The 27,908-nt window shown below is 36.0% G+C and overlaps 3 protein-coding genes across 6 annotated transcripts; 1 reads left to right on the forward strand and 2 right to left on the reverse strand.

Annotated features, from left to right (window-relative positions):
• Positions 1–1,719: 1,719 nt before the first annotated feature.
• LOC102232784 (glycerol-3-phosphate acyltransferase 3-like) lies at positions 1,720–9,661 on the forward strand. 4 transcript variants are annotated; one of them, XM_023344320.1, is made up of 14 exons: positions 1,720–1,802; positions 2,183–2,382; positions 2,469–2,535; positions 3,620–3,768; positions 3,886–4,031; positions 6,202–6,276; positions 6,372–6,461; positions 6,770–6,863; positions 6,960–7,075; positions 7,668–7,723; positions 7,947–8,032; positions 8,526–8,654; positions 8,754–8,833; positions 9,010–9,661. In XM_023344320.1, exons 2-14 carry the CDS (start codon positions 2,239–2,241, stop codon positions 9,116–9,118), a joined length of 1,341 nt encoding a protein of 446 aa, XP_023200088.1. In that variant the 5' UTR covers positions 1,720–1,802; positions 2,183–2,238; the 3' UTR covers positions 9,119–9,661. The 4 variants fall into 4 exon arrangements, with proteins under 4 accessions (XP_023200088.1, XP_023200091.1, XP_023200090.1 ...); XM_023344323.1 differs by having other exon boundaries at positions 1,776–1,806; XM_023344322.1 differs by lacking the exon at positions 1,720–1,802 and adding an exon at positions 1,838–1,925.
• A 4,161-nt stretch (positions 9,662–13,822) lies between these two features.
• Positions 13,823–16,615, reverse strand: myl7 (myosin light chain 7). Its single transcript, XM_023343253.1, has 7 exons — positions 16,521–16,615; positions 16,302–16,403; positions 15,362–15,437; positions 15,115–15,219; positions 14,944–15,022; positions 14,297–14,345; positions 13,823–14,208 (listed from the first exon to the last, which is right to left on the reverse strand). The coding sequence occupies exons 1-7, from the start codon at positions 16,521–16,523 to the stop codon at positions 14,104–14,106; spliced, it is 519 nt and encodes a 172-aa protein (XP_023199021.1). The 5' UTR covers positions 16,524–16,615; the 3' UTR covers positions 13,823–14,103.
• Positions 16,616–17,181: 566 nt separating this feature from the next.
• Positions 17,182–21,417, reverse strand: gck (glucokinase). Its single transcript, XM_005798399.2, has 10 exons — positions 21,244–21,417; positions 20,876–21,038; positions 20,602–20,756; positions 20,321–20,440; positions 20,132–20,227; positions 19,940–20,039; positions 19,444–19,627; positions 18,731–18,886; positions 17,983–18,216; positions 17,182–17,876 (listed from the first exon to the last, which is right to left on the reverse strand). The coding sequence occupies exons 1-10, from the start codon at positions 21,322–21,324 to the stop codon at positions 17,738–17,740; spliced, it is 1,428 nt and encodes a 475-aa protein (XP_005798456.1). The 5' UTR covers positions 21,325–21,417; the 3' UTR covers positions 17,182–17,737.
• Between the last annotated feature and the right edge of the window lie 6,491 nt (positions 21,418–27,908).

A 27,908-nucleotide genomic window follows, 5' to 3' on the forward strand; every position in this document is an offset into this window, starting at 1 on the left:
TAACTTTTCTGTATGAACAATACCTCACATCCTGACCCTAAAGCACACAAAGTCACAACCAGACTTTATCTCTAGAGTGATAAACTTTAGCCTGCTTGTTAAAAACAATAATATCAATGCCAACGGGCCATACATGGGAGTTCCTCTAACAGGAACCAGTGCAGCCAATATGTAGCAGAAGTAAAGATTTCTTTGCATGGAAACTTGGGATAAAAGCAGCTATATTTAAACTAACAGGCAATTTCCTTCACTGGAGCTTACACACCCACAACATTATAAAACAAATAGCATGTTGTTGTCTGGTGATATATTACAGGCCTGGATGCCTTATTATTTTAGGAAAGGGCAAACTTTGACTGAGAAAGTCATATTGAAGTTTTGTTCTAAATGTTTTATTGGTTGAAGAGATTTCAAATGTTTAGACGAAGAAGTTTTAAATTCTTAAATAATATGTGCTTTTTCACGTCACATTTCTACAAATATATCCAGATTGTTCTCTGGATGTACAATAATCCCAGTATGAATTACTATTGCTCACAGAGACCAAATCCAACCTAAACTGACCCCTTTACGTCCCCCAGTTACATTAATGTTCATCAGACTGTGAAATCTTAGAACCTGGAAAATTATCAAGACCTTTTGTTAGTTTTAGGTGGGAGAGAGAGGCATTGACACAGGGAGACTGTTGCACACATTCCTCATTAAGGCTTCCCCAAGTGTTGTGGTGAGTAATCTGTCTGAGCCCCTTTATTTTTGTCTGGCTCCCTGATGGCCTTCTGGAAGTTTCAGGTCATGATTAAAGTGCCATTCCTATGATAAAATAAATGAAAAGCACTTATTTGTTTTAAAGATAAATAAGTGGTTGCATGGTATGCTAACATGGGAAGATTTAATAAGTATTTATTTTAAACAGGAAAGGAGATGTTTGACCTCAACATATTTTTGATGTGAAAATATTTCAGCATAAGTAAGCTTTTTCTTTTACTAATTTCAAGTTAAATAGATTAAGTTTAGAATTGTTTTTATTATTGTAAGTAGATACATTTATATTAATTAAACTTGTGGCTTAATGCAAAGATAATATATTTTTTATTATTTACAGTAGTTGACTGAGTCTGTACTTGGGTTTATTGAGTGATCAGATGTCAGACAACTGATTGCATGACAGGATAATGAAATATAACCTAATTATGAAAACTACATTAACACTGTATTTTGATTGATTGTACTATTTTCTCTGTGTTAATCATCAAAGGCATAATCAAATAATTTAATGGGAAGTGGTGGTTTTGCCAACTTGGTTGCTTCCAAGGAAACAAATGTTGTCTCATCACTTTACATAAAATATGCTGTACAGGCAAGAATATTGCTGCTGAAATCATTCATTTTCTGAATCATTCTCTAGAAGTGACGTTCGTGTCTTTGATTGTCTACAAAGTAATCAGCTAATCTGGAAGCAAAAAGTGCTGTTTGCTGATGTGAGAATAGTGTTTCTAAGTTCACATAATGGGGTAAATAAATTGAAATACACGTAAAAATACTTTTTGATGATATTCTAATTTGCTGAGAAACACTTGGATATTCTAGTTCCCTGCTTACTGCAAGCTTCATAGCAGGAACATTTATGGTCGATGAAAGATTATTTATTTGGTCCTGGTCCACGTGTCTGCGCTTTCCTAGCTGAACACATGAGGGCGCTGTTTGACCCGGAATCCGTGAACTTTCTTCCAGTAGTAAATGGGCGTGTTTTTGTTCTGTGTCCTGTTCAGTCCTCAGACAGCCAGAACATGGAGTGAAGCTTGGTGCGTAAGTTGAGCTGTTGTAATCTGAGAATTTCTGCCGCTGGTGATTTCAGAAAACTAACGCAGTGAGGGAAAGCTTTAGTCTTTGATATCGCTTTATATCTGGTTTCTCCATTTATTTCTGTAAGCACGAAGATTAAATGTAATATTTATCTGTGGTGGTTTGATTGGGTCTGTGTCAGTGATTGTAAAATGACCTTTTGATACTTTGAACTTAGTTGAATCACCTGTGTTAGTTTGTGGATTTTATGCTTATTTCCTGTTTATATTGCCTTTGAATTTCACTAAATAGATAAATGTTGAGTACTATTTTTATTTTTTTTACATGGGATAAACCTAAACTACACATTAAGAGTTGTTTCTTTCTTTGTCTCCTGTAGTAAACCCACTGTGTCTGAGCCACAGGGCTGGTAAACCTTAGGGAATAACGTGAAGGATGGAGAACTTCTGGGCAGGGGTCCTTTGGGCCACAGAGATCTGGCTCTACCTCATTGTCTGCCTCATTATGATCCCAGCCATGTTTGGATTTTCTTTGGGCATCTCTGAGACCTACATGAACATCCTGGTGAAGACTTTAGAGGTATGGCTACATGAAACCGCATGCTTAAAATCATCCAGGTAATCTAATACACACTTGACTTGTCTTTTGTGTGACTTCTTCCACAGTGGGCCACTCTGAACATACAGAAAGCACATGCAGAAGAAGAAAGTTCTAAAGCTTCTGCATCTAATGGTGAGACTGTCTGTGTTCTTGACTGTAAAACATGAATACAGATTTAGGGACCCAATTGTCTTTGCTGCAATACTGGATTTCTGTTTTGCAAGTCTGGACAGGCATGTTGCAATGACATGGCGGTTTGCTCCCTAGCAAAAGCTAGCACTATTTTTTTTGCATCCTACTACAGTTTAATAATATCTTTACTTTGTCAAATTAAAATGTTATGGTTTTAGCGATACAGAGACAATGACTCATGAACAGAAACATTTATGCAGCAAGGTGAAACTGGTCTAGCAACCCTGCCTAGAGTATCTCAAAAGACACAATTACTCAACTCCTTATCGAATCTCATGCTGCATGGGTTATGATTCCTGCAGCAGCATATAAATACAAAACAGCTGTCAGCAAAAACTGCTTTTTAGGTCTCTGTAGAGGCCAAATGTATCTCTGGCACACCATCCACTGTGGATAAGAACTGTTAAATTAATAATGCTTCAAAAATAAATGTTAAAAAGATTTGAAGTATCCAACACAGACTTTAGTAGATCAGGTTTTGGACTTTGAAGCTGTGTTGTCAAGCTAACTGTACCGAGATCGTTCAGGGAAAAAGATAGATAATTTTTACTGCCTTAGAGTGAGCTTCAGACATTGAAAGAAGAACTTATTGCATGATGCAGTTTATTTGATAACGGGTAAAGCCTCTAAGAGAAAATTCTAATGTAAGGTATTTTCCAGCAGAAAGTATTATTAGCGTTACATAAAAGGTGCAAGAATTGATCTGAATTTTCCTCAAATGAACAAAGACTCAAATGCTCTGCTGCACTGGTGCAAAATGCTGCTAAACACTTTGATCAGTAAAATTAAATAAAAACATGCAAATGAGATGAGGCAAAAATAAAAAAAAATAAAAAGATATAGTAAAGTGAACTTGGTTGCCTTAATTGATGTATGAGAGGCATCTGAGCAACATAGAAAACAAGTAGAAAAAAAAACACAAGTGAAAAACTATAACTGAAGGAAATTTGGTTGCTCTTTCAGATACATCTGGTTTGTCCATTTTGAATAAATATTACTCTTTAATCAACTGTTTCTTCATCAGGACTCATCCAAAGGGAACATGGCTCTATGGAGAAAGAGTTGGGGGAACTCCGACGCAGTAGACCCAAACCGCCAGTAGGAGGCGATTTCACACTTAGCGACTGTTTCTATTTCAGTCGAAGAGGGATTGAGAGCATTGTAGATGATGAGGTGCCTTTGATTTTTGCTTACTAGATTACTAGATATAAAAAGTATATTTGTCTCTTTTTTCAACTCATACAGATCTTGGTTTGATTTTTAAAAAATATTCTCTGGTTTACAATAAAGGTAACCCAGCGGTTCACTTCTGAGGAGCTGATGTCCTGGAATCTACTAACTCGCACCCACAATGACTTCCAGTACATCAGTCTGAAGCTGACACTGGTTTATGGCTTTGGTATCTTTGTAAGATACTGCATCCTCGCCCCTCTTAGGTAAACAATTACTTTGCATGACCTGCTGACAGCAAAATCAAATTTTTAGTCTGTTGTTAGAAAAGAAAGGAAATAATACAGTTAAAGATTGTCAAGGAGACTGTTAAACCTAAATTGTGAATGTCTGGCAGTCTTTGTTTTAATGAGAACGTGATGTTGGACAGACATGTTAAGACCAACAGAAACTTTTACAAACATTTCTACTTGAATTGTTTCAGTGGTATATGAAGTCAAAAACAAACATTTCATTAGTCTCAAGGGCTTTTGCTGAGAAATATATCAAGTTTATTCAAACTACATTCTCAATGGTTTAAGGTTTCTTGGCCTTTGCTCCAAAATTCCAATGCTTTGATTTCTGAGAAATGATCAATAGTAATTTAGTGGTTCATCATGCTCAAAAAACATTGCATTGTGCAAAGTAACCTTGGAAGATGTTTTCATACCGTTCTTTAATCATAGCAATATTGTTGACAAAATGTGAGCAACCCCACTTTCTTCAATGAAAGGCAACTCCATTCATGATTGGCCCTGTATCTTTTACTCTCAGCACAACACAAAGCTCAATGTAGCATTTCACCTTAGCTTCTCTGGATAATTTTTTTTCCAGATTCCCCCACACAGTCTGAAGCGGGCATAGAGAGAACAACTTTACCCCAATCCTCTGCACTCCAGTTCTGGTGCTTCCTGCAGAATGTCAATCTGTCCTTAATGTTTTTTGCCTTTCTTGACATCAGACCAGCATCCTAAAGTATTACACCTGTCATACATCATATCATATCTCTTGGCTAAATCCTCTTTAGAAGATAAATCTGCACCTGCTTGACTATCTTGAGCCCCTGAAACTTTCATCATAGTCATCGAACTTCTCTGTTTGAAGCTCTTAATAATTGTTCGTTGTGATCTTATTAGCAGCAGTATACCTGCCTGTGAAGGCCCTCTGATGCTAAGGAATGCCACCAGCATGTTTCCTTACATACAGTATTAACAAAAGGAGAATGATTTATTTCAGGCACCACTCCCTTTTATAACACCCACTCCACTTTTTTGATTCAATATAAATGACTGATATCTGATATGAGCTGCTCTTTCCTTATTGCTTTCCCCAAATGATAGTATTATTCTAATTATGCCAACTAACAGGGCTAAAACACAGGGCAACTGTGTTTCTGAGATTAAGATAATTTTTGTTAATATTGCAATTAGTTGCACTTTTCATGTAATATCTGAACACTCTTCATGTCATAAAATCGACAACCTCAGATGAAGATTATAAACAGACAAATAAAAATCTAAATTCTGTATTGAGAAATGGAAAAATAATTGTGAGCAGAACAGGCAGCCTTCTGTTTTTAACATTAGTGGGTATGATTAATTTTATAAAAGCTGACCAGCAGTTTCCCTATGGTGGCCAAAACACACAATTCCAAGTTGGACAGCAAACAGTAATGATCTTAGAGATGAAACTGTTCCTCTCCATCATGAAAATTAAATCGCCTGACCCACATTCACCATGACCGTTATCTTAAGAGCAACAACAAATCTATAAAAGAACGCAAAGGTTGAAAGTCCAGACCTGGACCTGACTGACACTCTGTCCTTAGACTTAGACTTAGACTTGTACTTTATTGATCCCTTGGGAAGACTCCCTCAGGAAATTGACGGCTCTACAGGATTTTATTTTATTTTTTTCAATTAAAGCAAGCAGTTATAAGTCTTCAGCAGTGATGTGATTGAAAAGATTACACACAAGCTGGATTATATTAACAAACTCTTGCGTTAGTAGGTTTCCCAAATAACTAAATCAAAATGTGTGCACCTTTTCACTAAAAAGTACTGTACTTTTTAGTTTTTGAGTGGCATGTTAATTTAATTCTTTTTATAGAAAAACAGTTTTTATTTTCAGACTTTATTGAAGATTTATTTTGTATCATAATTATCAGGCTGGAAATGAGGTTGAAATAAATTAGTAAAAGCCCTAAATAAATATTAAATTATAATCAACCATGAGTCTTTGCTAATTTCTTATCAGGACTCCACGTCAAATATGAAAGGACTAGATCGTTTTTATAATCTTCTGGTACGAAAAAAATATCTTCAAGCTGGACCTTTGTGGCTTTTTGCCTTTCACATCTCATTCATTCTGACATTTAGTGTTCTTATCTCTGTTCAGGATCACACTGGTCTGCATCGGCCTGACCTGGTTGGTGATTGGAACGTCTGCAGTTGGATTTCTTCCAAATTGCAGGTGTTCAGAAAATCTTTCAAGTTTAAAAATTGTTCCACTCAAAAGAAATTTCTTGCTCATAAATTTTGTACTTTAACCTGACTGTTAATTTCTAGGGTAAAGTTCTGGCTCAGTGAGTGGGTCCATGTCATGTGCTACAGGATCTGTGCTCGAGGTCTTTCTGCTACTATCCGCTACCACAACAAGTATTTTCTCATTAAACACTCTAAACACTCTATTGCATCCTCCAGAGCTACTATCCTACAGCCTTTAGATGCATCCCCTCTCCAACACAGCTGAATAAAATGTTTGAATGCCCTCATAATCATGTCAGTGATCTCTGCAGAGACCTGGTAACCTGCCGTTCATTTGATTCAAATGTGTTGAAAGAGTGATTTATCTAAAAGTTGCAGGATAGCACCTCTTGGAAACTGGAGCTGCTCTGCTTGTATCTTCATGAATAAATTTCCCTTTTATTTTAAATTTGACATTGACTTTATTTTTTTAAATGCAGAGAGAATAGACCCAAAAAAGGAGGAATCTGTGTGGCCAATCACACCAGTCCTATTGACATCGTCATACTTTGCAATGACGGCTGCTATGCTATGGTGTGTGATAAATCTAACATATCTCCACATTTATTACATGCAATCTTCTGTAATCTTTGAAGTGTGAATTTTGACAGTGGAGCTTGTGGTTTTCAGGTGGGGCAGGTCCATGGAGGTCTAATGGGGATTGTTCAGAGAGCCATGGTGAGGTCTTGCCCTCATGTCTGGTTTGAGAGGTCTGAGATGAAAGACCGCCATCTAGTGACCAAAAGGTAAGCTTTCACTTACTTCATGGAATATTTCTCATTGGACCTTTTGCTTGCTTGTCTTTATGCAGTTGTCCTAGTTGCTGTATTTCTGGCAGTAAGCATGTCGGAAGATTTTGTGTGTTGTACCTTCCAGACACAACCACATAGCTTAATTTTGAAAAGTGACTCATCCAGATTAGAGCCCAGGATCATGTTTCAGATGCCTTAGTGCAGTGGTTTCCAAAGTGTGGGGCGCCCCCTAGGGTGGCGCGCAGTGCCATTGCAGGGGGGGGGGGAGCGGGAAGCGGTATGGAAGAATAAAAATAATAATAATAACACTTACGCAAAAGTGTTTTACTGTAAAGATGGTTTGTAGTGTGTTTTGTTGCAACCTGAAGTGTGAAATAAACTTCAGTGGAGTTTGAAAACAAAATATGTGTATAGGTTATGTCTGGTTGAACGATGTGAGTACCCAGTTGATTTTCCTTTTTCTTTTTGGGGGTGGACTTTATTGTAATCCATAGGGAGGCCCAGAAAATCTTTGGGAACCACTGCCTTAGTGTGTACATTTATTTTGGTCTGGGAGGTTTTCCTTCACCTTTTGTTTTGTTTCCAGGTTAACAGACCACGTGAATGACAAGACAAAGCTTCCCATATTAATATTTCCAGAGGGTAAGTTTGACTTGCCCTCTGGATGTTACAATGTTACCCAGTTCCATGTATGATGTTTATACGTTCATAGAAATAACTCATGGAGGGCTGTTATTTTAGTTAAAGTTTCTAAGCTAACTGTTGAGTTGTTGAATATGAACATATATTGTATGTTTATTTGAAAAAAAAAACAAAACTCACAAAACATATTCTTTTTCATCTCCTGTATGTCTTTTCTCTGCAGGTACCTGTATTAACAACACGTCTGTCATGATGTTTAAAAAGGGAAGCTTTGAAATTGGCTCAACGATATATCCTGTAGCCATCAAGGTACTTTTCTGGTATATATTTTCATTTTAATGTGAATAATGTACATACAGTCATACCTCAGTTTTGGCCTTCTAATGACTTGTTTGAGCTGTTATCTTAAACATATCTAAACTGGTTTAGAAATCTATAAAGCATGCCAATGTTAAGGCTCTGGGAAGCTGTGATCTTTATAAATTCTACCAATAGTGGTTTAATGTCCCACCATAATGACAGAAAAATGAGTAGCTTCTCTGAAACTTTCTGGGATACACTTAACCAAGTATCAGTGGCTTAATTTGTTGATGTTGAACCTGTATCTATACTTTTGATCCCGTGTCCGTTAGAGAAAATCCATATCAGTTTGAACTTGAACATAGAAGGCTTGCTTGTAACAAATATTAAAGTTTGTATTATCAAACCTACCCAAAAGTCCCAAAGTTATGACATTCATATCTATGATGAGTGTTTTGATCTATTTTATTGGAGCTGTACCTGCTTGTCTGTCCATTGTTAGTATGACCCAAAGTTCGGAGATGCTTTCTGGAACAGTTCCAAGTACAGCATGGTGAGCTACCTGCTGCGGATGATGACGAGCTGGGCTCTAGTCTGTAACGTCTGGTACCTTCCAGCCATGCACCAAGAGGTTGGTTTCACAGGCTTGGAAGAACTCACTACCTCCACAAAGTGGGTCAGCTTTTACTCAGAAAAATATCCTTTGTTTGTCTTTATTGTTGAATGTTAGGAGGGAGAGGATGCTGTCCACTTTGCCAACAGAGTGAAATCTGTCATAGCTCACCAAGGAGGACTGGTAGACCTTCAGTGGTAAGCGTTGACCTCTTTTCTTTGTGAATTATCTCAAAATGTTGAAGCTTTATTCCTAAACTTACAAGTAAAACTCAGACTTAAAAACTGTTTAGTAAAACAGTTGACACCTTTACATCTCAGATGGTGAGAGTTACAGTAGGTTTAAAATGTTGAATTGATCTGTGGCTCTGCAGGGACGGAGGTCTGAAGAGGGCGAAGGTGAAGGACACGTTTAAGGAGCAGCAGCAGAAAAAGTACAGCAGTATGGTAGTGGGAGATGACAGCAGCAGCAACAGTGACTGAGATCAACTTTCAGCACAAGGGACAAGATCTCCATCTTGTTTTGACAGGCACATGATGGAAATAGACAAATTTACTCCTTGGTTTTCACATTATCTGGACACAGTGAATGCCCGAATGGACTTAATAAGGAGCAGCTAAGTGGAAACTAAGCCAGTGACATTATGTGCAATATTGAAGCTGCTAAAGCAGAAAAAATGAACTGCCTTGCTGCTTGTTTGTTATTGCAATTGAATGTTATTGCTGAAAAACGTCAGTTTTTGGACTGAAATGTGCTTGAAGAAAACTGACTCTTGAAATGGTTCTTTTCTTACTTTAAGAATTTTAGTTTACAGATTGCATGTTATCTGTGTGATTATGCAAAGGACTAAATAAGTTCTGTTTATTAGTTCACATAATTAATCAGGAGGAAAAAAAACTAATCGTGTGATTTAAAAAATAGAATTACCTTTGCATATTTATTATGCAGTTTAACTGCCAAAGTAACACTGATAATTAACAGGAATGTGTTATGATTTCCAGTAAAGTGCCAAAGAAACACTGAAACCTTGCTGAGTATTTCTTACCTAATATGGAAAAGGGTCCTCCCGACTCTTAAGAGTAAAAACAAATCAGACAAAAACAGATGAGAAGGTTTTATCCTGAGTGATCGATACCATGCATATCAGTCCAGTCGGCTGAACATCAGGGTAGAATGTTGGTTTCACAGTATAACACACAGCAGACTTGCTGGATCAGTGTTTTGTGCTACTGTGACTCTTGTTGAGGCGTCCTCCTCACACCTTTGGCAGGGGCTTGTCTGAGCCATTTTCTCTCTAGGAACTGAAAGCAAATTTAAGAAAAACTGATGTTACGGCCACTGTTTTTTTCTAACTGGACGCTTGCATAAGGTCATAAAGGTTGATTAATGCTTAAAGGAACTATGAAAGTTCTGCATGAACCCTCAACCACAATCCCCAAAGTTGTTATCAGTCATAAACAATATTTTGGTACATCTTGTTGGAATTTTGTCTATCTGATTGAACTCAGTCTTGTTAAAACTGGCTGAGCTGAGTCTGTTCCAGGAAACCAACCAATTTAAATTTACTCTACCAATTTTTCCAAGAATTGTGCTTTAGAAATATTCTTGCAGCTCGTTAGTGGATTAAAAAAATCAACAAACATTGGGGAGAGGGTGAAGGGCTGACTGAGCGGTTTCAATGATAATACATTTTATAGGCATCTTTCTTGACACTCAAGGACACTATAAAAACTCCTTCAATTCAAATAAAAGCAAAATAAAAATAATTGAATAGCAAGAGGAGAAGGTATCAGATAGAAAAAGCCGTTTTAGCCCAGAGATGAGGGTCAGTGCAGCTGAATGCTCTATGACCCATAGTAGTGAGACGGGCAGAGGGGACAGACTGGTGGATGGAGGAAGAAGATCCACCTCCATTCACAAAAAAAATGTTTACTTCTTCGTGTTCTTCATGTGAACATGAAGAAGGTCAGACGGATATGGAGGAGCAAGTTTATGAATGGCCTTAAATATTGATAAAAGGATTTCCAATTGGATATAAGCTCCACTGGTTCCCAGTACCCAGTGGAGCTCCATTAGCCAGTGGAGCTACTGGAGAACATTACTAATGTGATAAATTAATAAATCGTTAAAACCTCCATATCGCATTGATGGAAAATTGAAGTTGATACTTTATGTGTGAAGCCGAAAGTTTTCTCACCTTGAATCCCGAGGTCAGCTGGAATTGTGCACTGCTAGATTTAAAAAGATCAAATGTACAGATCTTGTTTATGTCTACATCTATAGGAGTAATATGAAAGCCTCTAAATCATGACATCACCTACCTGTACGGGACAGCGGGTCTTCGGCGGTACATCTAAGCAAACTTTAAGCTCCTCAAACCTGTTTAAATCAGATTACACACACACACACACACACACACACACACACACGCACACAGGTGGTAAAATAAACACTGGACATGTCAATAATTTCTAATAGGGCCATTTACATAAATTCACACCATTTCTTACTTCTTACTGTTGTTAGTATTCCTATTAGTGTCTTTGGAGCCTTAATCCACAAGTGGAAACATAATTTCACCACAGACCTGACACAATCATGTGTCCCACATCATATTTCTGACGTAGAAGTCAATTCAGTTCAAAAACACCTTATTAATCCCAAAAGTAAATTAAACAAAAGAATAATTAAAAGTGCCATCCACAAGTTTGCTGTGCAAAACTGTAGAAGAAGAAGCTTGAAACTTGCATAAAATTTGCTGCAGAAAAACCAGTAAAGTACTGAAAGAATATTGTCAGATAAAGTCAAAGCAGAAATATTTTGATGTAATTGAACACGTCATGTTTGGAGGGAGAACACATCTATGAATCACCTCAAAAACATCATCCTAAAGGGAAAGACTGCAGCTGCAGACATCATGTGGTGCATCATGTGGTACTGGCAGGATTCCTAGCAGCACAGAATTGGTCTTAAAAGAAAAATTAGAACTGCCTGAATGGCCCAGTCAATCACCTCACTTATATCCAGTTAAAAATCAGTGGAAATAAATGATTCCTAGAACTTTTCAGATTTGAAGATGGCTTTTGTGGTAGAATATGTCAAAATCCCATATTAGCAAGGTGGTTAGTCATTTCTTTACCAAAGATATCTTCAAGTTATCATTACAAAGAAAGGCATCTATAGTATTTATTCGCTGTGTCATTTATAATTTTTAACCAATCCTTTTTTTTGTAGACTAATGTGCTTTAAATTATTTCCTTATTTGGGTTCTTCCCGACATCTGGTGTGAGTTTTATGTCAGTGGTCGAGCAGCTGCTGCCAGAATAAATGTTTATAAATGTTTGATGCCTAAATGATTAAAACTAGCTCCTTTAATCCACAGAGAAAAAAAATACAAAGCTTGAAGGGTATGCCAACTACTTGTAATGGTACTGATTTCAGCAAAATAATAAAAAAAACAACAGCAATGAACATAAATAGTTAAAATAAATAAGCATGGAACTGCAGATTTGCAATAAACAAAGCACTGAAAATGCAAAACATCTGGCCCTTTTTCTTATTTATTAACATGAACTGCTTCAGGAAGTTAATTGATTCTCACCTTATCATACATGTCTCATCCTGATGCTTTAGTTTTCGAAACTTCAGTGAATCTGGGTCCCTATTATTGTTTGGATTCGATTTTACATCTAGGTTGGTTTTTTCTGTCTGCACAAGAGGCATTTCTGCCAGCAGAACCACAGAGGTTAGAAACAAAATGGAGGGGGGAAAGGAGATGACAATAAAAGAAGCATACCTTCTTCTTTGTAGTGGTGATGTTGTGAAAAGAAGAAATCGCAAATATTCCCAACCTAGGCAGTTGGGCTTTAATTTATGAGTTGGAAATTTTGACTAAGGAGTTCATGGAGCTGTTTGTTTTTGAATTCATGGTAACAGAGCCACAAAACAAAACAAAACAAAACAAACAAAAAGAAAATTCTAATGAAGGACCTTCAATTAGTAGAATTTCAGTATTGCTTTACTGAAATTCTAAAGTTATTTGTATGTCAATCAGTACAATCAACGTTTTACCTGAAGGAGCGAACACTTCTTATAGCTTTTTGTTGCATCATTTTGATCTTTTTCGTTGTGTTTCTGTTCTGGAAACATTCATTTTTAGAACAGCAAAATAATAATAAAATAAAATAAAATAGACTACATACTTATTAGTATGTAATCTAAGTTTATTCATGATTTTTTAATCCTCTGTTATTATGTGTTACGTTGGTAACGGAAGAAAAAAGAAGACAAATGTTGGGTTTTATGATCTGCGTGGAGGAGGAAGGTTCCTCATTATTTCAGCTCTTAGGGAAATTCAAAGCCACTGACACTTAAAATGGAAGATGGCAAGAATAACTTGGAATCCTGGAAATTAATGTATTTGATTGTGACATGTGTCAGTGTCATATCATCTAGACCAGTGGTTCTCAAAGTGTGGGGCGCTCCCCTTAGCGGCGGCGCGGGAAGCTTTATGGATGAATGAATAAAAAACAAAACAGATACACTAAAATGTTTCACTGTAAAGATGGTTTGTAGTGAGTTTTGTTGCAACCTTGAAGTGTGAAATAAACTTCAGTGGTTTGAAAACAAAATATGTGTGAAGGTTTATGTCTGGTTGAACATGGACATTTTTTGGGGGGAATTTATTGTTATCCATAGGGGGTCACAGAAAATCTTTGGGAACCACTGATATATACAATGAAGGATGAGAAGAGAGTAAAACTTAAACAATGCATTTGTTTTTTTAAGAGAAAAAAAAAACAAATGCATTGTGCAGTTTTAATAATTTCAGTCCTAAAGAGATGACAATAAAGACATATAATAACTTGCTTCTGGTTCTGCTTGTTTGCTGTAATACAGACTTCTACAGGAGATCTTTCCATCATTATCTACAATAACTCTTTAAATGAACTGGAGTTAATATGAGTTACATCAACATTTAATTTCCCTTTGGAATCAATAAAATATTTTTGAAGTTTTTTTTTATATTTTTTTATCAGCTAGCGTTGAACACTTTAAGTAAGATTTGAAAGAGACTTTTTTGTATGTTGCTTTTCTAAAGATTTTCTAAAACTATCTTATACTTTCAGGTCGCTTCACACTTGAAGAAGTTAAAGAGCATTTTTTTAGACATGTCAGATCCTATCAAATGTATCCTCCAGCCGCTGAGAAAGTTTATTTGCAAATCAAATCGTCACATCATTTCCAAGCCAAATAATACTTTTTCTAATTGTTTATTTATCTAATTTGTGGAGGGAGTCTTTCTTTTTAATGTCTTTCAGTACAGCATTTCTTCAAAAGAACAGAAGGGCAGTTGACATGATATACCACTTTAAATATCTTTAAAAAATCCACTTTATCTCCAATAATTGCCAGTGTCAATTATTCCTCAGCAGTAGCCATGTTACTTTTCTACACACATGGCCTGTTACGATTCTTCCTTTTCATCTCCATGTGTGATGATGTAGCAGAGTTGCTTGTAGTCGATGTTTCCGATTGGGTCAATTGGTGCCAAAGTGAATGCCTGTTCCACCTATATGTCGATGACAAGATCACTTTTATGCTTAGTGTTACCAAAATTTTATAACTTTGTAAGTTAAAATCCATAAAAAATAACTGACCTCTTCTGCCGTGAACTTATCAGCCTGATTCATCAGTAATCGTTTAAATCTAAATAAAAAAATAAATAAAAAGAAAAAGAAAAAACATAAAGACTGTCAGAAACTTTATGTCAAATAAAAATAAAGAAATAAATAGAACTCTCACAGCCCTAATTGTATAGTGGTTATATGTGTGTCCATATATATATATAAATATATATATATTTATATATATATATATATATATATATATATATATATATATATATATATATATATATATATGCCTTGAAGGATGTTTATAATGGGTTTTTTTATTATTATTTCACATAATTTCTTTTAAATGCATAAATTATTTTTGTTTTGTTTTTTTATGTGAATTTTATTTTGTACGCCTGCTATTTTGAACATAATTTTAAAGACGCAGCTCGAACAAAAATGTCTCATAATTTCATATATATATATATATATATATATATATATATATATATATATATATATATATATATATATATATATATATATATATATATATATATATAGTCTTACATTATTTGCACTGGTTTTGGATTTGACTTTAATTTCATAATACGTATGTACAGTGACAAACAATAAATTCAAAATCTAATATGAGCAATGTTAGAACCAAACAGTAAAATTAATCTTACTCATCCTTATTAACAAAACCTGTCCCATTGGGATCAAAAGGTTTGAAAGCAGCAAGTATGGTGTCTTCAGGATCGGTCCCTGAAAGATGACAAAGAAAATCTACATGTATCATTTGAGAGTTCCTCAAGGAAATTCCAAATGTAATATTCACTACTATAAAAGTCCCTTACCGTTGAGTTTCTCCCCAAAAAGGGTCAGAAACACAGTAAAGTTGATAGGACCCTTCCCTTCATTCAGCATCTCTTCCAGCTCCTCATCCTTAATGTTAAGTTTCCCTGGTGAACAAACATTAAGTAAGTATGATGAAAATAAGCTCAGCATGTACAGCAGGTAACTTAGTGGAGATTACAAATGATTGTTTCTTCAATATTCATACATCTACTAACATGCCCTAGGTAAACAAATTAAATTAGACACCTAGTTGAGCGTAGGTCTCCTTCAGGTCCTGCTTCTTGATTACCCCGTCCCTGTCCTGGTCAATGCAGCCAAAAGCCTGCAGAGAAAATATTAAGATGTGAAAAAAACGATGATTTCAACTAACAATTAGGTCTAGAAGGAAATAACTATTTCATTCAAATTACAGCAGAGATGATTAAAACTACACAAATGTTCTTTTCTTTAACCCCTTCTGAATAAATGCATTTTTAGCTGCATTTGGAGCTCTGCTGTACATAAAAAATAAAACAAACTATAGGGTGAATTCATGAGTCTTAATTAATTGTGAAATTTTCTATTCATAAATATTATATTAAAATATTTCTTCTTTTCGTAATACCAGACTTTCAAGTTAAAAATATAAAGGTCTAATATGTCAAATTTTCTGATATGTTTAGATCTATTTTTTAAATGCTTCAGAAAACTTGGAAGAACATATTTTTCTTTTCTACCATTTCAAATCCTCAACTACTAATTCTGCTTGATATGTATTTTATTTGGGTCATTTTATATCAAACTGTTTTTTTTTTGTAAATGTTGCAAACATTTAAATTAGCTTTAGATTGTAAAGAATTTAACTTTACATGTTTGAGTTTGACTCAGATGACCTCCAAAATCATATTGAAGGTGAAGTAAATGGAAACCAATGGATCAATTATCAGATTTTTTTTAAAGATTCTTTTCTTCTGATTAGTTTCTGTGTGCATTAACTACTTGTCACTTCAGTAAATATTGTAATACTCTTAAATTGAATGTCCATGTCCATTACCCAATTTTCCAGAAATCCAGGCACTTACAGATCAAACGTTTTAACATATAGTGGGTTCAGCTGATTTTACACAAAAGTATGGCTGGCGTACTTAAATAAAAACAAAAACAAGCAAAAAATAATATTTTTAGGGAACTGTAAGCATTGCCTTACCTCTTTGAACTCTTGTATCTGCGACTGCTCGAACATTGAAAATACATTGGAGCAGGACTTCTGATTCCCCCTCTGCCTTTTATTGGAGGCCTTTTTACTTGCCTGAGAAGATAAACAGAAACATTCAGATCATATGCTTTTATGACAGAAGAACAAAAACTTAGTTAATAATTAGTGGCTGAAATTATTTGAAATAATGCAAAACCTTGATTGACTCACCATGTCTGAATGAATGCATGTAGACTCTCTGCCAATTTGTGATGCTGCAGAGGTTTTTATGTTCAGCCCATCTTATCAGACACCCTCCTATCATAGCTTGCAGTGGGCCGTGGAGCCCCTTACATGGCCATCTGGGCTCTCTGTGTGTCACTGAGGTTGCTTGATAAGAGGTGAAGTATGCTGGATTCCTCTGGGCTTGGGAAGACAGATATAGAGCTGTGGACAGACAGAAGAAAGGGACCTCGGATCTTTGACAGGCAATCAAACAAACATTACTAATGTCAAACTGACCCCAGGATATTAATAATGATTTAGATTATTTTGTCAATAATCATAAAGACACTAAAATGTCACATTTGGTTTAATTCATTTTGTATAATGCCCTCTTTTTCACTCACTCCTTCCTGGTTTCTTCCATTAACTTCATGGTTTTTTGTCCCTGTTTGTTCCTGCTGTTCTTGTGCCCTGGCTCTTTGTGTTTTCCTGCTGAATTATTTTCATTATTATTAAAGTTCTCTTCAACTATTGCTCACCTCCAACTATGTTCAACCACTACCTACATCAAGACACAATTTTTCCATTTGTTGTGGTTTGATCATTGTTTTGAGATCTGATTAATTATTACAAAATATCTCACAAATAAGTCAGTCAAACACAAAACTTAATATTTAATTATGATGTTTTATTTACATTTAAGTATAAGTATAGTTCATCTTACACATAAGAAAAAAGTACACAGTACATGCTGACAAAGTAAATAGGATGTACACATAACATTTTAAATAAACAATAACATATATTTCAATGCTTACAAACAAAATTAGACAAGAAAGCAATGAATTTGAGTTAGTGCTGATCGACAACAGCTTTTACAAAATATTTGCGCTGTACATGAACTAGTTTACTACATTTTAAAATACACATTAAAATCGGTCCAAATGACCAGTGCATGTATTTTACATTAGCTTTGGTGGCGCTTAAAGTTTCAAATGCAACAGTAAACAAGTTGTTTAAGGTCAGAAACAATACAACCGCTACAGGATGGTATGACACTATAGACAAGCTGTATTCACAAGATATTTAAAGGCCTCTTTGTCCTTAAATCTGTGAGTAGCAAGTGCTCTATTCCACTACTCTCTGCAGCAGACCTTTGGAGAGGATTTCACAAACATCCTAATTCTGAGCTTTCTCTGCTGTTCTTCAGTGCATTCCTCTCTTCAGATCCATGATGCCATCTTACAAGCCACTGCTGAGATCAGAGCAGCTCCACGCCCGCTGCCCTCCTCTGATTGCAGGAAGGTTATCTCAGAATGAGGGGTGAGTTCCCTGACGACCTGGTGGAACCGGTCACGGAAACTGTAAAACAGAGGCACAACTGTTAGCATTAGGCAGTCTACATCTGTGATGAACTAATGCTTCTTGGACTCATGTTTGTACCTATTGAGACAGCTAAAACACTTACTAAGGGTGCAGCTTGTAAACGGATCCGTCAACCCCAACTGTGATCTTCAAGGTATCTTGGCCGCGTCGCTCTTGCATCTGGTTAATGACCCCAGCGAGGCCTGCGCCACACATATGAGCAGAGCGAGTGGAGACGCTCTCACAGACCAGACGCACAATGTCGCAGTCCAGCTCAGAGGGAAGGACACCCAGAGAGGAGAGGATGTTGTAGATCTGCTTTCTGTCCCCAGAGTCACTAAAAAATAGTAGAAGGTCACGTTTTAGAAAGCAGTTCTCAAAAATACATTTTCCTCTTATTTTGTTTTTGTTGTATTGTTTTTTAGAATCTTATTTAGACTGTAAAATGCTTGCAAGTCAGCTTCCTATGCACCCCCAAATCAACAGGGGCCCCAAAGAGAGACTTGAGATTTTTCATATTTTCTGCTTTATGATAGTTTTTTTTTTTCTGTTTGGAAGTTTGAATCAAATTCTGTTTAGGGCCGCATACAGCTTTTAATTGGGCCTGTTACATACATGTCCCATTTAAGCTCTGTTCAATTTAGCAATACATAACAACTGTAGTAAAACATAGACCATTGACTTTCCATATCAACATTTTTTTCCAGTCTAATGTTCTCAGCACTAAAGTTTATTTTTTATCTGCTTTAAAGCATCTGTAGCCTAGCTGCCATTTCCTATTTCTCTGCTTGCATGCATTTTATGGGCAATATCAGTAAAACGTTTTTCCATCACTCGCTGCTGATGCTTACCTTTCAACCTGGGAGACAAAGCGCGTCTCGAAGCTGCCTCGTGTCTTGAGCTGCTCTGAGGCTTTGCCGTTAAATAGCAGGTTCTCATTCACCAGTTTCATCATGACGAGTCTCGCCAGCTCCCCCATGTACTTTCCACTGATGATCTTCTCATACCTGCATTAACAAGAAAAGGCAGAGGGAGGCATGTCAAAGGTGGTGAAGAACAAGAAATGAGTCATGATAATAGATGTATGTTTCAGTATGAAGGTTGGGAGACAGAGGATGACCGGATAAGGAAGGAGACATCAAGGCTTAGGCTGGACTCAGCAGCCAGCATAAAAGGTAAACAGAGCCATTAAGCTTGGAGGCGATACGGTGAGCAGCCAAAAGGGGTCATTAATCTGACATCTCCACCTGCCGACTGACCGACCACTGACGTACGAAACTCTGTCCATTTGCCTACATCCTGAGGAAAACAGCTGGTAGCTCGGCAACTTTACAGAGACTACAGTTTAGGGTCAGGTGATTTCTGCCATAGATGGATGCTTAATTCATAAAAACACCACGAGATGGAGAACGGAGGGTGGGGTCAGAGTGGACGGCACGTGTCTTGACCCTTGTTCTGATTAAATACTCTAACTAATTTGAGAAGGTTGCAGGGCCTAATACAAACATGTGTGCCTGTGTGAAAGTGTTGAATGTTTAATTTTAATGCATCTTTTTTTACTCACAGCTGGTGTCCAGGGTTGATTGAGGTCTCGTCCACCACTCTGTCGTACTCCAGCCTGAAGTCCTCCAGCTCGCCCATGTCTCCAAATGCTCCCCACTCAGTGTTCACACACATCCGGCCCTCCTCCCCCTCCACCAGCTCCACAGTCCTCATCTCCTCCATGTAACAGGCATTACAGCCAGTACCTTGAAGATTAACACATACAAAAAAACATTAGTTTCTGTCATTTTATGAGTTTGTGTCATCTCAGTGTTGCCAACTCTCACTCTTCTTTCCAAATAAATCTAATTTTAAAAAACATTTACAGTTATGTTGGAGAGCAAACAAACAAAGCATTGTAGCTTGCCTTTTTATGACCAATTATTAGTCCCCAAAACTTGTTTTCAATAAACCTTTTTTTTAGTAGTCAACACTTCCCCTCATCTCACTTCAAGCTCTTTCCAGAGGTTGGCAACTCTGGTGAGCATGCACATTTGCATGTGTTTATGGCTTCTTACCGACGATCATCCCGACTTCACAGCTTCTGTCTTCATAGTAGCAGGAGACCATGGTTGCTACTGTGTCATTCACCATGGCAACCACATCCATCTCAAAGTCCTGTATGATTAGATTGAAACATATTAGAATGTTTGCCATGTATGCAGACAATAATATTGTTTACATAGAGTAAAATGTATAAATTTACTCACCCCTCGTCTTTTGATTGCATCTCTGAGCAAACCAACAACATTGTTCCCTTCAGCCCCAGAGGCCTTGAAACCTTTGGTCCAGTTAAGCAAAATTCCCTGTTTGATTAAAAAAAAGAGTACCCTTAGTTAGATGAACTTTACAAAATGAAGGATAATTTTGTTTACTAACAGGAAAAACTATATTTGTACCTTATCAAGGTCTTCATGTCGTACAGGGAAGGAGAAGGTGAAACCCAGAGGAAGCTTCTTGTGCTTGATGTGGTGTTTGTCCAAAAAGTCAGACATGCATTCTGCTATGTAGTCAAACAGCTAAAAGAATCAGAAAAATAAAAGATATTAGACTACAGCCATTTAAGCTAGTTGAATATCCACAGATTCCAAGCTGAGCTGAAGTGTTTTGAGTATCTGTAAGTAGAAAAAAGCAAACGAATGGTGGCGTAAAAACAAGATAAATAGTAGTTTTCACTGACCATTTCAGCAGTCCCTGTCATGGCATCTTCAGGAATGGAATACATTTGGTTCTTCGTCTCCACCTTGAAACTTCCCTCTTCGTCTTCACCCACTTTCACAAGCATCACACGGAAATTTGTCCCTCCGAGGTCCAGAGCCAAGAAATCTCCCACTTCTGTCAAACCAAAGAACATGTTTTATTTTTTTTCATTTTAACTTCATAGGCAATTGTTCACTTCAATTTTAAAGTTTTAAAGGACTATTTCATTCATTTTATACAAAGTGAATTCCTACCTGATCCCTCGGGGGTGGAGCAGACGTAGGTCGGAAGCATTTTGACGCTGGCCTCTTCGTGGGTCTCTAAACGCAGTCCTCTGTTCATTTCATGCTGCATCCTCTTTGTGACTTCTTCCAGTTCCTCTTTGTTCAGTCTAAACTCAGACAGGATCTGCTCCACCTGCAGTCGAAGAAGAACAGAGTCGATAAGAAATAGCACAAAAAGACATTTTTCCCAACTCTCAAGCTTTTGTGTTGGACAAGGTAAAGCCCAGGTCCTGGGCAAATTGAGGAGTACAAACAATTTTTGATTTTCCTTCACAATGTTTAGGCAGTCCTAAACTTAAAAAAAAAAAATCACACTTCAGATAGAAAGCACATCTTACCATGCAGATTTTTTCAACCACATCACTGTAGCTACCAGAGAGCTTCATCATCTGGTCGAGTTGGCTGCTGATGCACGGCATCTTGGAAAGTTTGGTTAAAAATGAGCCTGGATGTATTTTCTGAGATTAGAAAGTGTGTGTCCAGTGTGTGTGGTTGGATCCAGAGGTGGTGAAGTGTGAGTGTCACTGAGACCTTTGGCCGTTTTTATGCCCAGGTGAAGTGGGCAGGATGTGCTGAACTGCCCTCCCCTTTCCTCAGCCCCATCCCATCTGCTGATGAAAGTTTACACATACACACACACCCACAGTGGTTCAGAGATAAGACTGGTATGTAAAAAAGACCCTAAATCCTCCATATGACCTGATTTCAAATATTGGGTCCAAGGTCTGTGCACAGAAGCTAATTTGAACTTCACCGAATATTGTAACAATGTAATTGCAGTTTTGCAATAAATGGATATTATTATTTACATAGCTAATAGTAACAAATAGTAATAATATATTAGTTACCCCAAAAAGCTTTATTAATATTAAACTTGCATAATTATTTAAGTTGTGTCATGATATACAAGAAGTCCAGAAACATTATTAATTTATATAGTAACCTCATTTTATTATTATTTACCTGTTATAATAACCATATTTTAGAAACTGTAGATTCTAATTTTGAATTTTTGTTTTTATTTTTCATCTTAGAAAGTTTGACTAAGTATGAGGAAAACATGAAAAGCTGATTTAGAAGTCTGATACTATCCATGTAAATTATAATAACTGTTGCAAGTCATATTCTTGCAGAGTCTTTTCTGGGCAATGTAGATTTCTTTTTTTAAAGATTATGCAATAATGTATGCATTTGATTTATTTGATTGAGCACCATATTTTGTGTCCTGGGCAAAATAAGAAAGTTAAGTTATGTTATCACTTTCCCTTTTGCTTTTGTGGGATTTAGCTGCAATCTATTTTACAACGCAAATTAAATAAATCCAAACAGAGGCTCTGTTATAAAATCCTTCTTTTTTTTTACCCAGATAGCTACAGGGTTGCTCAATGGGTCATAGAGTTCCACATCAGCATTTTTAAAATTAGAAAAAGACCTATAATTAGACCCAGAGAGGAGTGAGTGACCTCTAAAACTAACAGTAGTGCGATAATGGTGAAGGCCTCCTGCTCTTATCAAATCAGGTAGTTTAACAGAAGGCAGGTCAGAGCTTTTTATAACTCTGAGGTTAGGACTCATAAACGTTAAGTAAAGTGAACCTTTTGCACCAGTGTCCAGACTGTTGGATGTTTGTGTAAAGAAACTAGCTTTTGAAATGTACCATAGATGTAAGTTAAGCAATGCTTATTATAATCGGAATAATTATAATAATTGGATATAATCTATAATTACAAATTATCAGCTTTTTCAAAAAGGATAGTAAAGGACTAAATTGTTTAGCTATAAAATTATCTTCTAAAATTACCCAAAACTTATTTTTAATGTTTAATGTTCTGGACTCCTTATGAATGATTAGTGACAAATAAAACAGAATATTTGTCTTTTAGAGATGCACATCACAACAACATCATTATTTTTGGCCTCATAGCATCTTCCATTTATCACAGAGAAAAATCCTAAAAAATTCTTGAAAATGGTATAATTAGCATTGGAGGACAATGTTTTGACCTTTCACCTACAAACAGAGGTCTTTATTGTTTAAATGGATAAAAAATTCAACTATGGGTGGCTTTTATCTTCAGCCAGTTTCCTAGAATTTAATCCAGATGTTTTGTGCAAGAATTGCATCATCATCAGTTTAAAACGTGTCTGACTTTTATAAGTGAGAAACAGTATTTATGACTAACAAATGCTATACTGCTGAATGGACAGATTTACCTAAGTTGCGGAAAGCAGAAAGCTTTTAAGAATTAGGACATTTTAAAAATCCCACTCTGACTGTAAAACAATCAGAAACAAAATGTTCCAAGTTTGTGTTGCAACCTTTTACTGAACAGAGTTGAACATGGGCCAAGTGCTTGTCGATAGCTGATTATCCAGTTAATTTAACTCACGCCGGCTGTTTGAACAGAGACCTGCCTGATGGATCTCCAGCTGTCTTTGACAAAGTCATCTACAGACCCAGAGCAACAATGATGACAGCCATGAACTCAAGACTAAATTTGTGAGTATTTTGCAGATCATAATTTGATACAAGGCATCCAATAACTATGACATCTGAGCATTATGGTCACTAATGAGAGATAAAATGTATCAAGATAAAAGCCTGATATGATATTCCTCTTGGACAGTCTCCATCCATTTTCCAAATTGTCCTAGTTCTACTTCCAAATGTGTTGCATCAGTTTAACAAAAATCCAATATGAACATGATATAAAACAATAGCTATAGTCTCTGTTGCCATATCTTAGTTAATAATTTCCTAGACATGCTTTACTGGGTGATTGGGGAGAAGCTTAGCAGTCAAAGTCATGTCACGTGAAATATGTGTTTTGCAGAACTCCACTTAAAACAACACATTTATTTTTGACTTTTAATTTCCCCTTAGAATAGAAGAACTATACATGAATTAAATTGAATTTGTTTGTGCCTGGTTAATTGCCCTGTGTCTCTGTGGGCTGGACTGCTGACTTGTCCAGAGTCTAAACCACCTCCCACCCACTGATGGTTGGAGAAAGGGACCATCCCCTGCAGCACAGGAAGATTAAACAATAGGTGACTGAATTACTGCAGAGTGACCCATGTTCCTCCAAGAACTGCAGTATTTATTTTCCGATTTAAGAATTTAATGATGGCACTTCACTAAATGTAATGTTTCAATTGTTGATTCTATGTTGCATGACTTTGTGTTTTTATGCCTTTATGATGTAAAGCACTTTGAAATGTCTTGTTGCTAAAATGTGTTATGCAAATAAAATTTGATTGACTGACTGATTTTAATGCATCCATATAGAATCACTAACTGACCAAAGCTGACATTAGACTTTGTCCCTTTGGTCTTTTGAGCCTTAAAGCTGAATGATCTTAAGCACACATATAGAATAGCATTGCAATATTGTAAGCAACATCATGTACATGTACTGGCACATATGTTAAGGAAAGATTTTGACTATAAACAATGCTATAGAGACTTGGTTACGCCAAAATGTTTCTTTTTTTTTTTTTTTGCATTTCATTAACAGAAACCTTTGGATGTTTTGAAGCTCCATTACTCACAGTGCATAGTGGTGACAAAATAAACAATGGGTCCACATTTGCCTCCCCCATATGCCCACAGTGGTCAATATAAAAACATTGTAATTGTTTCTCTTAATACATATGAGCAGTTTAAGTTAGAAGCCATTTTATTGTAGACATTTACTGACCTTTGAAGATCAAGATACATTGACCTTAACTGAATTGAATTGAATTGAATTGAATTGAATAAGATATTCTCTTGTCTTTCCTATTTCGAAGAGTGACTAAGAGAAATGGGCCTCTGTGTTTTGTCATATTTATATTTCAGGGAAACGAGCAATGTGGCATTTACAACAGATCTTAAGTGTAAAGGATAAAATACAAAAGTGCTTTGGCTATAAATTTTTTTGTAGCAACTGTTAGGGGTGCTGATAATTATGGACATGGTGAATTTGTTTACATTTTTTTTTAATTGTATATGCTTAGTAAAGTAATTCAAATTAAGGCTTAATCAGTGAAAATTACTCTATGAAAAAATACAAAATATTTTACTCTAAGGTTTCTGAATATTTTACCAGGACTGAGAAGAGTTAGTGATGTCTGTTTTCTTTTAATGAGGCTGTGTTTTGCAGCTCCCTTTGTTAAAGTGCACCCAGTGCTTCTTAGACAGTGAAGTGGTCTGTGAAAACACAGTGGTCTCTTCCTCTCAGAGGACTAAAGTCATTTGGATTTATTTGAATGATGAAATCTCCAAACTTATTGCAACATTACCTTGAGAACTGTTTAATTATTTGCACAGTCACACACAGTCTGTCTTATCTCTAAATCCAAGAGGCTTGGCTTCTGTGATACGATCTGCCTTACATAACCCTTCACTTCACCAAACACTTTTTTAGATTATATATGAGGCATCAAATCAGGTATTATCTTTAAAGTCAGTTCCTGTACATTGTTTCTTTTTAGAATCATGTTGCAAAACCCACCTGTTTAGAATTGTATTTGAAATGTAATCAATTACAAATTTATTGATGGAACTTGACTTAACGCTGTGTTTTGATTGTTGATTCTATCTTGCATTGTGTTTCTGTGTTTGTAATGATGTAAAGCACTTTGAAATGCCTTGCTGCTGAAATGTGCTATACAAATAAGATTTGATTGATTGATTCTCCAACTTTTATTGAGAACAAGTTTTTTATTTACATTCACAAATTAAATTAGGCTCCTTGATGTTCCCCATGACCCATTTTCTAATTATGTAAGTTTGCCTTGGTTTTGAACTTTGATTATTACCTTATCCATCACTTTTGAACGAAGGTTAAATCCTGACTCTTCTGCCAACCATCAGCGTTCTGCCGTTGGAGTTGGAACTTTCCCAAATTTCTGCCACAGGTGATGTTTTGCCTTGGAGTCCGTGCATAAAATGTTAAATAAAAAATAAAAAATAAAAAAGGATCCCTTAATTTTTAATGAGACGTAGGCCCAGCATTTTCAGAACTATGTGTCCAGCCTGGAAGCTTTACATGTTAAACATTTACATTTCTGACTTGTCAGTCAAAAAAAATCGCTTGGAAAGTAGGCATGAAAAAAGGCTCATGTATTCTCCTCCATTCTTGCAGATGTTACATGCAAAAAGGAAAGGATTTTCCTTCAAGCATCCCTTCTAGAAGGTGTCGGACATGTATAAAAATACGCTCAAGTAAGTAAAAAAACAAATCTAAGCAGGCTACATGGCCTAAAAAATAAGTCCTATTCTTCTTTCTTCAATCTTGATTTACATTCTGAAAGTGCCACAGCTCTCAGTTAAAAAAAAAGAAATGTAAAGCAGGCCCCTTATTCCACAGATATTACAGGCTTGATGAAAAATAAATATATGAACCAAAAAAACAAGATAACAAGCAAACCTCCCGTTCGTGGCTGCACTCCTCACTGATTGCGTTGCTCTAGTTTCTTATCAAAACTAGCACCAGTTCTTGGAAACACACAACCTTTCTGCTGTAGGTGATCCAACAGATGCACCCGAAGTCTTAACGATTTCCACCGTTGCCAGGGAAATCACTGACAGGCACTCTTGTGACATGAAAAACACTTACTTACCCCAAGTTAAGTGGCCAGGAGGAAATTGTTAAATGGAGCAAGATTTCCAGAGGCAACATCAATTGAAGGATCCATGTTTTGGTTTAAAAAACAGCTGGTTGACTGAAAAAAAAACAACTAAGTTCTTAGCTCCAATATAATAAATTAATTTAACTACATAAATTAGTAATACTGAAATAAAAGAATGCAATGATTTATACATTTAATACAACATTGTGCAATGGTTTTTAGCTAGCTTCAGTTTCCTTATGTTTGAGCTGCCTTTTATTTCAGCTCTTACAGTGATCTTGCTCAAAGGCTCTTAACATATGCTGAATGTCTTATGAATTTAGACTTGTTTATTAGTTTCTACTCAGTCATTGCACCTATAAATGTGCACCATTTCTTAACAATTCATAAGTTGAAAACAAAAGAAGAGTAAGATCTATAAAAAAGTAGTATACCAACAAAGACCTGACAGAAAATCTCAAAGATTTTTTTTTTAATCTAAAATATCTTTGAACTCAAACACAATTTAATCTCTGTAAAAGTATGTTAGCTTTGGGTTTCTTGGTTTAATTATGTATTTGCTAAAGGTTATTAGTAAAGTATCTACAGTCAGACACAATGCTGGTTTATCCCTTGAGTTCCAAAGACATATAATGCCTGAATGTCTCAAAGGTCAGAGAGTTCAGAAGCTCAACAAATGATAAAGCATTTTCCTGGACTCAAAATAGATAAACACCCAAAGTCAAAATAATTTTTTTCTTTTGACTTTGACTATTATTTTTGAAAATGATACTGAAGGTCACTTCAAAACGTTTCAAGAAGGTCAATGTGAAAGTAAAATGATGAGTAAAAATGGTGAAAATATTCCACCATCTTCTGACCTTATGTGAAAAAAGATCATAAAGTACCTCCTTACATTTGGCTTTAAATGCCTCAAAAAAATTTATCTAATCTTTTAACAATACAACAACACTTACATATACTAATAGCAGTTTTCTCACTCTTTATATTGAAGATCATGATGCAGAAGAAAGAGTATGCAGGCACAGAACAGAAAATTCAGGACTTGGTGCATGGGGATTTTATTTAAAGATTAATTTATTATTGATTTGTTTGCCCAATTTTAAACATTTATACAAATATTTTGACTAGTTTGCCATAGGCCCAAATGTACGTCTCTCAAAATTATACTAAATAATACAGTGAAGACCAACTGAATCCAGGAGATGGCAGTGTAGTAGAGAAACTTTGAGGTGGCATCTGTTGTTAGTCTTTAACAAAGCAAACAATAACACATTAGATTAAGTGCATTTTCCATCATGACTGCTTACTGTAATTTTTCACTATAAAGAAAGGGAAAAAAAACATTAGAATAAATAGACCTGCAAAAACAGTAAAATACCAACTT

The sequence above is a fragment of the Xiphophorus maculatus genome, chromosome 12 (assembly GCF_002775205.1).
Source record: "Xiphophorus maculatus strain JP 163 A chromosome 12, X_maculatus-5.0-male, whole genome shotgun sequence".
NCBI lineage: Eukaryota > Metazoa > Chordata > Actinopteri > Cyprinodontiformes > Poeciliidae > Xiphophorus > Xiphophorus maculatus.